The 11,960-nt window shown below is 43.4% G+C and overlaps 1 protein-coding gene across 1 annotated transcript in view; it reads right to left on the bottom strand.

The window, feature by feature from the left end:
• The window catches only part of MTHFD1L (methylenetetrahydrofolate dehydrogenase (NADP+ dependent) 1-like), a gene marked incomplete at its 3' end in the record, with an annotated part of 105,709 nt that extends 93,892 nt beyond the window's left edge, over window positions 1–11,817 (bottom strand). Inside the window, exons 1-7 of the mRNA XM_008940405.1 lie at window positions 11,718–11,817; window positions 10,871–10,998; window positions 7,125–7,175; window positions 6,995–7,048; window positions 4,214–4,338; window positions 3,004–3,104; window positions 1,477–1,601 (exon numbers count right to left, since the gene is read on the bottom strand). Coding sequence (XP_008938653.1) covers window positions 1,477–1,601; window positions 3,004–3,104; window positions 4,214–4,338; window positions 6,995–7,048; window positions 7,125–7,175; window positions 10,871–10,998; window positions 11,718–11,817 — 684 coding nt within the window. The remainder of the gene's footprint in view (window positions 1–1,476; window positions 1,602–3,003; window positions 3,105–4,213; window positions 4,339–6,994; window positions 7,049–7,124; window positions 7,176–10,870; window positions 10,999–11,717) is intronic.
• Window positions 11,818–11,960: the final 143 nt, after the last annotated feature.

Genomic DNA, 11,960 nt, shown 5'->3' with positions numbered 1-11,960 from the left:
TTCAGCAGTGCTCTGAGCTTTACTGGTGACATGCTGCTCTGGGCTTACAGACAGAAAGAGGAAGGTAGGTTTCCCCTGAGCTCTGCTGATTAGTCCTTCAGGCAAAGCTTCTTTACTGCCAAAAGTTAAAATGAACTTGGGAAGACTGATCTGCAAAGCCTCAAACTGCCTCCTCCTTAGGCCTCCTATTCTGTTTCCCATCAGTGACCTGTTGCAAAAGGTAAGCTACAGGGAATGCCAAAAAGTAAAGCATAATTATGGGAAAGCATGTGGATGGAAGGAAATGGATCTCTCTCCAGCATACTGACAGCACTGCACAAGCAGCTCTGCCCGGTCCAAGTCTTTTGCTGTGAACCAGTGGAAACACCTCTGGCCACCCTGTGACCCACCTCCCATCCAGCCCAAAGCAGTCCAAGCAATGAGAAATAATTAAAGAATTTAACACGGCTAGTATTAAGTTCATGGTGCTCCCATCTCTGAGAAAGACATATGTTTCCTAAGTGCTGTCAGTCACTTAAAGCACAGAGCTGAGAGAAGTCTGACAAAAACATCCACAGCTGTGAAAACACAGGTTTGCCAGAGAACTTTCTAACTATCATAGCTGCTTAAACTGATTTCCTCCTCCTGTCTTTGCCTTCAAAACCCAGAGGTTTGATACTATCGTTTTGCACTGGCTGCCACCTTGTGGAATGTGCTACAAAATATAACACAAGAACCCTTGTGCCTCATCCCTACAGCGACTTGCAAACAGTCCCTGGAATAGGTGCACCCCTTCTACATCTAACATCTGAACCCCTCTGCACATGCCCAAAGGACAACACCTTCCCCGTTACATTTATTCAATGAAATTCAGAACTAAGGAATAAACTAGGAAGTTTGACAAAAGTCACAGCAACTTCTAAGTTGGTGTTAGAAACTCTGCAAAAAGCAACCAGGAAGACCATGTAAATTAAATCCTTTGGATTACAGCTCCTGAATCCTTTTACATTTCTTTTCAAAGATAAAGACTCTGATTCTCCTTGCCCCCAGAAAGTCACTATTTGCAATCCTTTAAAATACAAGCTCAATGAAAGTAATCTCATACAGATGACTGTATCACAGGATGAGAAAAAAGTGGGCATCTTTCTCAGAATAAAAGAAACAGGAGACCTAACACATTTGTTTTAAACTGCACCTCTGCATTCTTTCTCTCACAGCTACCAGTATAAAATAATGAAGCTATAGCAGCTGCAGCTACATACTTAATATTCTAGTAGAGGCCCCTGTTTGCCTAAGCATCATTCTGAGCAAGCAAGGAGAAAAGATTCTAATCCACGTTGGCTACCAGTGAGCTCCAGTGCCACCCAGGACCGCAGCGCCGAGGAACGGCAGTAAAAGGGAGTGATGGCACTGCATGGGCAGCCGGCAGGGGGACCTGGAGAACGGAGATGCAGAACGACCCCCAGGCACTAGGCAGAGAGAAGAGCACTAACTCACCTTGGCCTGCAGCTGAGGGGCTTTCCACTGGCAGCTCAGGGTGGTGGCTCCCTCCCTGTGCAGCACGCACTGCAGGGCAGCGCCCACCGCCCCGCCGGCTCCCACCAGCAGCACCGTCTTTCCACCTGCAAAACACAAGGCGAGTCCTTCAGCTGCCCTTGGCCACTGGCACCAGGCTCTGACAAGCCACAGAGCTGGAGCATCTACGTGAAATCCCTCTGCTTTACCAGGCCACCCACTACCAAAGCCCTCTAGAAGAGCCAGCAAAGCAGCTGGTGCCAGGACAGTGCACTGTACCCGCACCACCAACAGCAGCTGTGGCATTACAGGTAAGTCTTTGGGAGCCTGTGCAGTAACACCAACCACAGCTTTTAACTTGTTTCCCAGCAACTCCATAATGCTAGTAAGCAAATACTGCTCTTCTGATACTTTATTTACACAAATCCTTTCATTCATATTTGTTATTAAGTATATTTGACCTGTTGTTTACAGTTCTGTTACAGAAATCCTTGTCTCAACAATTATGAACCACTGTGAGACTACTTCCGAAACTCTGCCTTAAACTAACAGCATCTTCATACACTGCAAAGGCACTTGTTTAAATCTGCCACTTCAATGTTAGCATTTACACAACACAACCCAAGCCACAAGATTCACTCAGTGGTTATTTACAGGCAGACCTGGATTTCTCCAGCTGCTCACGCTAACCAAAATTGCCAAGTGAAATCCCTAAGTGATGTTTGTATTTTTGGTTATGAAGACTGAGATGCTACTGAGGTGGCTTCAGCGAGATTCAATCTGCTGATGGCGGGTAACCCCCACCTAATCTCCAAAGTCTGTAGGACTGACTGTGATCCATTTCTGGAAATACAACATTCAGATTTCACTGAGGATTATCACTAGCAGGAGATGAATACATGTAATGTGGGAAAACAACGCAAACTAGAAAACAAAAAAAGGTGAGATTATAGTTGACTCTCAATCAGGACTAAAACCGAGAGGAGTAACGTAATAATGTGTTGGGTTCGTGTCTGACAGGGTTTTGGTAGCACAGAGGGCTAGAGGGGTGGCTCCTGTGAGAAGCTTCTAGAAGCCCTCCCATTTCCAAAGTCGGACTTGTCTCTGGCAAATGCCAAGCCAGTCTGCAGTGGTGGAAGGGCATCTGTGATAACATATTTAAGAAGGGAAAAACCTGCTGGGCACATTCTCTTGTTTTGGAGAAGAGGGGGATGTGAGAGAAACAACCATGTGGACACTGAGGTTGGTGAGGAAGGAGAGGGGTAAGTGTACTGGAGAACTGACTCCCTTGCAGCCTGTGGTGATATGGCAGGCTGACCCCTGGGGCCCTGTGACCATAACTGATGAGCAAGCCCTTCCTCTCCCTGTCCTTGTCTTGACCCTCGAGATTTTTGTTGCATTTTCTCCTCCTCATTCCACTGGAGTGAGGCAGGAGTGAGCAAGCAGCTCCATAGTGTTTAGTTGTCAGCTGCGTGGGCCTAAACCACAACAAATAATTGTATGTCTCACCTAAGTCTCCAAGAAGCTCCATCACAGCACACACTGTAGGAGGAATTAGACAGTCAGAGGCATTGCCACGTACCAAGCGTCCTAGGTTTACATCAGATAATCTGCAGTGGAAAAATATGACAATTTTAAAAGAAACAAGTTTGTCTAACAAATCTGTAGTAGTGCTGGTAACTGCTAATCCCCAGAGTAAACATGTCTCATAGAAGTAAATCCTTTGATAGTCATGTACCGTGGCTAATTTGTATCATCCCACATTTAGACAAACACAGAGCCTCAAAAGAGGCCAGGACAGGGATCTTTGAGTTAGCACAAGTAACACAAGCCCATAACACACACTTTTTACTTGTGGTGGTGGGCTACCCAAGGCACACCGGGCCAAAACACCTCAGTGGCTATGGTGGAACCAGACCAGCACTGCCAGAGCCAAGCTGAGCCAGAGGCAATACATCCTCCTGGGCTCAGGCTGGCTTGCTGGGGGGAACGCAGCCGTTCCCACACTCCACCACATTCTCTCTCATACACAAGGATGTTCTGAATTTCCCGTTCTCTGTCAACCTCCAGTACTCCAGAAAATGGAAAGGTAATGAATTTCCAAGATTTACAGCTTTTTTTTTCCTGACATTAAAAAAAGAAAGAGGAAAAAAAGGGTAACAGTCTACAGTTGAGAGCAAGAAGGCTGCAAGAGCAGCAAAGTGGTAACCCAGACACCTAAATTATGCCAGTGGTCTATCCAGAGAGCAGTGCAACTCAAGACTGATTGGCAAGTGGTATTAATGAGTCCAAACTATTATAGCCTACTTTCCCACTGCAAGAGTGCTGTAAGGAAGTTAAAACCTTCTTTGCAACTTTTCCATGAATCCTTCTTGTGAAAATTTTGGAATTTGTGTTTGGTACTTTGGCACTACCATTTGTTTTACTGAAGAACTGACATAGCTTAAGTATCATCAGTAAATCAGGACTTAGTTTTTTTATTTCTTTGAAAAGAACATACTGAATATACAACATACAAAGATTAAAAAGATAATGATCAAAATGTCTTCATCAAAAGACTCCTCATTGATTCAACAGCATCTTTTACCACTGCTCAATAGCACAGATAGAGCTAGACACATTGACTGAGGAATCCATTAATGAAAAGCAATGAGGAAAATTGATTTTACAGAGACATCAGCCTTGGCCTGCTAATAGTATTTCTCAATGCTTCACTTACCCATCCACATCCTTCTCTGGTTTCACAGCATTTAATACCTTACTGCTGTACAAGTTTTCTGGGAGGTCAAGGGCAAGACCCTGCACATTAGGATCCTCATTAAGTCTCAAGATTTCATTGACAATCTAGGAAATTAATAAAAAGCATTAAAGATAAGAACAGAGAAAAGAAGAATCTAATTAGGAGGGGACAAACCGTGTATTTTAAAACTACCTTATAGGCACTTATGCTTCTGTCACATATTACTGCAACTTCTAAATGAAAAAGCAATAAACTGCTTTAAACTGCTTTCCTTATTATTTCTTATGGCTTACCAAATCAAGCCACCCTGACTCTATTCTGAACATTTTGCAAAGGCAACACATATTACGTGACATTACGCGGCCAAAAACGTTTTTGTCTTCTGCCGTTCCAAATCTCAGCAAAAACCTGTAATGGTTTCAGAAGATGCTTTTAGAAATAAGAAGCCTCAGTAAAAACATAGTTCAAAATAGGACCAGATAGCATCCCAACACAGAAAAAAAAAGTGTAACACTGGAAAAAGAAATTATACGGGAGAAAATTAATTTTATTAAACCAGCATATATTGTTACTAATTTTCCTTCTCAAAACACCCTGCTCCTAAGAGCTGACAGTCATTTTGTGAAGAATTGTTATTTTGGAAAGGCACTGAACAGAAGTTAATGAATTTCAAGTACTGAACCAGATGCGAGTTCACATGTTTTATAACTGGTCATATTGAACATCCAAAACCCTACTATCTACCCTTGATTGCTTCACCTCTAAAATGCAACACTGATCCATAGTGATCTGTGTTATTCTGAGATGACCATAAAGAATGTAATGGAATTAAACACACTGAAGTTTTCTCACGTGAGAAATGTCATGCGAGCACCTCTTTCCATCATATAAATAAATAAAATTAAAATCAGTGTGCATTCAAAACAAAGCTGTATAACTTAACCAGATTAATACCCAAGAGAAAATGCATATAAGGGGTTTTTTTAGGTAATGCCATGCCTTCCTAAAATGCTTTACATGTAAACTATTAAAATATTGTTAACTCCACTGCCCACTTGATACACAATCAACATTAAGCCAGGGGAATTTGGTAGGAAGTTAAGATCATCTGCAACTACGAACCAAAAGAATGTGCCACTTTGATGTTAACACAGATTACACAAGCATGTCACACATACAGAAATGTCCCTTTAGTTTGCTGACTTCTGAGATAGAAACAGGCCCTTATACTAAGACCCTCTGCCACATGACAGTAATACGCCTAGCATACATTCTAACAGAAAGTAAGGATGAGTGTATACACCAGAATACAGATGTGGAAACATCCATATTTTGCTTAAAAAAAAATCTGAAATGCTACAAAGCACTGGGGGCCTACACAGCAGTTAACAGAAATATAGTTCATAAATAGCCTGAATATAATGAGCTTCAATTCCTGCTTCCTGGGAAAATAATTCACGTTTTCATTTTCATTCCATTTTACTTTAATTCAGCCTTCCCTCATCACAGTATTTAAAATACTTACAACTCATGGAGGGTAAAGCAATTTTGTATTAACTTGCCTTCACTGTACACAGACAGTTATGGCAGAACAAAAAGTGTACAGTATTGAAATTCCTCCCACCTTCCCAAACCAGGAACACAAGCTAGCATGGGGATTTTAACAGATGAGAAAAAACCTGCCATAGCAAGTCAGCAGGTTAAAGTAAATTGTTATGAACTTCATTGAAAGAAATTTTCTTCAAATAACAAAAATACCCTGCTTTTCTCTTTACATACACAATTCTGACACTTGCTTTACTTGAAGGTAACAGCAGCATTGCTGCATACTCACTATATTTTACCTATTTCCTGCTATGTTACTCAGCAGATAAAATGCATTTACCAACAACAAAGTGTATTTGATCTTCATTTCAAAACCCGACCCTTCTTAAAGGGGTAGCTGATCATTCATCATCCACAAAACTGTACTATACTATATTTATTCACAGTAAGTTCCTCTCAATATATCTGGAAGCTGTTCTTGAGATCACACTGCAAGGCAGTAAGTTTAAAAATAAAGCGTACCAAATACAAAATGGTACACAAAACCCACAAGCCTGCAGGATTATCAAACTTATCAAGCACAAGGAGGTCAGCTGGGAAGAGTGGCATCTTTTACTACATTCCTTTACTACATTCCTTTGCTGTTTTTACTTTCAGATACATCAGGACTATATATACTAATACAGTTTGCTATATTTAAAACATCCTTGATACTAGTGCTGTGCCTCCAACCTGATGTCTTCAACACAGTGAGAAACCACACCTCTGGAGATCTGAGGTGGATGATATTTTTAATACATACTTTAAGCATTACATGATCAATAAACGGGTAAACAAATCCAAACCCCTCCCCTTCTAAATCAGTTAATCTTTAATTTCCCTGAATAACTTGAACAAGGATCAAGTAGTCACAAGAGCAACAGGATACCTGTGCTGGTATGAGGGGACTCTGCAGTTAAATACCAGACACGAAAACAAAACATTACTCTGCTGATTCTGCCTCAGCTTGCCAGGGGTCAGCAGACAAGCCCATTAGTTCCCTTTTTACCCACACTTGCCCACAGGGAGATAATACTTGCTACTTGAACTAAGATGGTTCCAACCCCGATTTGAATTCATAATTGAGATCAGCTCAAAGTGGTAACAAATGTCAGCAATAAATATAAGTTTATGACAAAAGTGAAAAAGGAAGAGTCCCTCAGGTACTACAGTTACCTCATCCTTGCTGCTACCTTCAGGGAGACAGATGTGCATAACACGTAGTCCAATCTGCCAAAGAAAATACTTAAAATTACCACAGGCAAGTAGCTCATGTTTAATACTAAGCGTATTGGCTATAACTTACCTCTTTGGCAAAGTTCTTGTTTACTTCTTGAATCAAATTATCATTATGTGCCTTGAGGGAAAAGAAAAAAAACAAACAAAACAGAAACTAAGTTTTAAAATAATAAATATACATTTAAAATTGTGAGTGCACTAATTCACAGGTCTATGCAAGAAACGTAGTGAGGATGTTTGTGTTTACTAGCAGTCAAACAAATAAAAAGTCCTATCAATTCTAAGAAAGAAGCAGAAAGCCATCCAGGAAATTTATTTTGGCTTGACCAGTTTAAGTGTGTGTTGACTTTAGCCTGGCTTTTATAGCCAAGCGTGGCCATTTCTTTAAATTAAGTTTACCATTTAAGAAAGGTACTGGTCCATATCTGAAGACACTGTTCTCCATCCAGCCATGTAACAAAGATGACACAGGCATCAGCAATACTACCATTTCCTGCAGCTTCCCTGTACCATCTAACAACACTGGTTTTATTACCACCACATATAAGGCGAATCACTATCATCACATATTACTGGGAGTTCTATCAACAAAGAAGAGAAGTTATCGGCTCCTCCCAGTTGCCAGCAGACACCTACACTTGGACAGAAGCATCTCCTGGACAGATTTACCTGGGAGCCCATCTCACTCAGGAATCCTCCACCCTAAGGTCTCTACACCTATATGCACAGTATATATTACAAAATCTAATCATAACAATCACAATTGAATTATACCTTCAAATTCCTCTTGAATCTTGAATATTTTTGTATACTGTAACAATAAAACTGAGAATTCAACATCCAGACCTACAAACCTCCTACCAACAACAGATCAGTGAGGGCTCCACACTCAAAAATGTTTGTAGATTCATAACAAAATGAACAAAACACTTCTCACAGCTATAGGATTATACATAAAACCTGTCTTCCAAACCAAACAAAATAATTTCAAAAGGGTTTGTTACAATTTCATGAATGCATCCTGCGTAGCTTTTTGCACAAGATTCAGTGTCAGTGACCTCCCACCAGAGCTGGGCTGCTCACTTCATTGCTAGCTGCCAGCACTGGCTTTGACTGCCTATGCATCACCCAAAAGTATTTTGGTTCAAGCCAATAACAATTTACCAACCTGTTAATCCCACATAGTTCAAGACTCCTGACAATAAAAAAAAAGCATTTTAAAGGACAGGGTCCATGGAAAAGATGGGGTGAGGGCTTGCCCTCCATCCCCTGGCACCCTCCTCCAGCGCTAGTCCAGCGCTGCCTGCATCCCTGTTGCCATGCTACCAGTCTCCCACTCCCCAAATCTGGCAGCTGGGGGCGAGGGGCAGCACAGAGGCTGCTCCACTGAGAACACACATGGAGCTCACACTGTGGCAATGGAAGAAGGGAGGGGATTAAGGACACCTCAGCAGCTGCTCCCCTGTGCCAGTAAACATGGAATTGTATCCCCACAATGATGTATAAACACCAGGAGCACTTGAGAGGTTTATCTGGGATTCAGCCACCAGCGGCAGCACGCTGTCCCCTGCAGTACCCCTACAGCTCTGGCTGGTGAACGCTCACCTCGTGTGTGCATAGGAACTCCCTTCCCTGAACAGGTTCCCACCACCAACCGAGGAGAGGAGAGACACAGGAGAGGACAGAGCTCAGGACACGGGCTGGCAGAGCGCAGGGGAGCTGGGGGTGCTTTGCTGAGCTTCCCAGGGCAACAGCTCTGCTGCTAAGCAGGATCCTGCTGCCACATATTAGTTTTCAGCTTCCACAAAATTAAGAAGCAGACAATCTTTTTTTTTCCCTGTTGCACAGCCCCAACACAGTTCAACACAGACAATATGCAATGCAGTTATCAATCTTGCTATCAATTCAGGTTCAGATGGCTCAAGAGGAAAAGAATACATCTACAACCACTCCAGAGCAAGCTCAGCCTGAACTCCTCGTTCCCAGTACTGCTGGCAAGGTGGTGCCAGGTAAAACTGACTACTTTCACCTGGGAGCAACTGGCAAAGGAGATAATTCTGCTGCCCTCCAACCACTTCTCTGGGTGCAATGCAGCACAAGAGCAGCATGAATCTTAAGGCTCTGCCCACGTTACCCAGCAGAGCAGCATACCACAAGAGCATCTGCAGACTAAAACAAATCTTCTTTGCACCAACAAATACGTACCTAAAATGAGTTCTCTTGCAGTCCTTACAACCAGACTAGACCTGGAGTGACTGACAGCTGAACACCATTTGGGTGTGAATTTCATCCAGAAGGATCTAGCCCACATGTTCCTGCAGCCAACTCATGATACAAACCCAGTAGGGTAAACAGAGACAAATGGGACATTCATTTAAAGCACAGTGATGACACAAACCAAAACACGGATGTAGATGCATCCCAAATTACAGCACAAGTGAGCTGGAACCTCCCACTCCTCACACAATGCTCTCCCACCTTAGCAATGTCCCTTCCCACATGACATCATAAAACACTCATGTGGCTCTGCAGAAAACCAGACTCAGGGCCTACTGTGGCCAGCAAGCCTTCCCAGATGCCTCCAGATCAGAGTAGATCAATCTAGCTCACAGTGAAACTGGGTGGAGACAAGACAGTAGTGAGGAACAACAGGTCAGTCAGAGGACAGACCACTGCTTTTCTAGCAGCCCTTAAGCTTATAGCCATAGAGGGCTATTTGAAAACATTAAACAGCAATTACCCTGGGAGGGTAAAAGACAGGAGAGCTTGTTCAATCAGCCTCTCTAGATCTACTGAAATAAAGCTGATGCATAATTGCCTAGATTCAGTAGTACTATTTCAAAAATATTTAGTTATGTTTTAAAATGAAAACCTACTGGGTCAAAGATTCAGCATGCTCCAACTCAAAACCAACAGGACCATCCTAGGAAATGGGACAGTAACCTTTCTGCCCACACACCTCTGGGTCCCACTCTAAATAACATCCCCAGTTTCTTGGCCCAAAAGCTGATGAAACGTGAAGAGGAACATCTCTCAAGCTTGCAGGGAGAGCAATTCTCGTCTGAGTTTGTTAGCTTATTTCAAGGACAGCACTGCCAGCAGGATGGCAAGAAAAGTTCTTCACAGTTTAGTAAGCTATCAACTACTAGGAGGTCACTTCACCTTAGAAAGTGCTGCTACATCTACAAGATACCAACCTTTTACACAGATCATTTATTTCACATGGGCCCTTTTGAGCTGACTGGGACTTTTCAGTATGGTCTTCCTCTCCTTAGGCCTGCAGTAATGCAGTCATAAGTTGCAGCTGCCCAAAGGCAACAAGGCCAGCAGGAAGCACCAGGCTTTCCTTAACCCTGGCAACGTTATTTCAGAGGTGCGAGGTGAAGGGAGGCCCACATTTTCAGGCATGTAAACAGGTTTTTCAGGACTGCAACAAAAGCTGCTAACTTAATAAAGGATGAGAACAACTGCTTTGACTTTTAACTATGACAATCAACTCAGACAGCCTGTGAGGAAAGGTGATCTATACTTACCACAGGGAAGACTGTATTAGCCAAGGAAGGAAGTGCTAAAACGATTTCCTTCCTTTGCAAACCTTTCCCACAGCCTGAAGTTTGCTGTGGCTGTTTCAGGCCTGGAGAAGAGCTTATGAGACTCTGATTCCTCCCTCAGTCTACATACTGGTGCAATTACCTTCTCCTGTCACTTTGCCTGAATAAGGTACTTTCTGCATCATGTGCTTCTGGAGCTTCAGACCACCAAAGGTACCACAGGGGATCTCTCACAGCCAGCAAGCACGCAGACGTACTTTACCTGAATAATGGCAAGTGTTGGCTCAAGCCGAGGGTTGTCTCTTTTAAGAGAGGCCAAGGATTTCTTTGCGTTCTCAGCGATTCTGCTGCAACACAATAACAGGCAAATCTTTAGCAAAATAAACTTGCCTAATACCAGGCAGCAAAAACCTGAATACACGCTTAGGCACATACGCTTTTAATCACAAAAATTACTTATGGCTGTAAACTATGAAGGCTGCCATTCAGTATAGAAAACCTTAAGAAACCAAAACACCTTTGTTTTACAGCTATGTGCATCACTGCTCTGACATGCCTCAGAACTTTAAAGATAGCCTATGCTATTTCATGAGAAGGCTTGTCCAGCTGCTCCATGGAGGTGCAGCTGGGCACAACCACCACCCCAAGCCCTTGCCTCGGGGTGCAGAGGGTCCTTTATTTCCACACTCTCAGTCCAGGTGGTGAAAGAAGCAGAGGCCTTTACACTTGGGGCTGCTACTGATTATCACCAGCCCTAAGAGCAGCAAACCAGCCACCTTCATGGATGCTATTCAAAACTGTGGGCAGCAGGGAGACAGAAGAGCTCTGTTTGCAATGCTGCTTCTTGGAAAAACCAGCAGCAGCCAGGCACTGGAAATTCTTTCTGGAAAAAGTTTCTGGGTAAGTGGCTGGCAGCTCTCTTCTGTCACCTCCTGTTCATGCAAATAGTAAGATGATGCTTACCCAGCAGGGGAAGGCAGAGACCACCTGAAAAACATCTGTCTGTCCCCCACAGCAGGGACTCAGGGAGGAAAACACACCTCAGAGTGCTTTTTTGCTACCTCATACCCTCCCCCTTACAGAAGCCAATGACAAATTCAGGTCAATACCGTGGCAGGCAAACCGTCCCAAGTGAGGTTGAAAACGGGGGGCGGGGGAACACGCGACGAGGGACGGCACACACGGCACGTCCTCCAGGCACACATCCATGCGCAGCCTCACCTGAGCCACCGCCACGTACCGCACGATTTGCTCACCCTCAAAATACCAGCAAAAAAACCCCAAGGGCTGCAGGGAGGGAGGAACTACACATTTCACCACGAGTCCACCTCCACTACCCAGCGGGGCATCAC

This window comes from Merops nubicus, unplaced genomic scaffold (assembly GCF_000691845.1).
Source record: "Merops nubicus isolate BGI_N331 unplaced genomic scaffold, ASM69184v1 scaffold7715, whole genome shotgun sequence".
Classification (NCBI taxonomy): Eukaryota; Metazoa; Chordata; class Aves; order Coraciiformes; family Meropidae; genus Merops; species Merops nubicus.
This window is presented reverse-complemented; position numbering and strand designations above follow the sequence as displayed.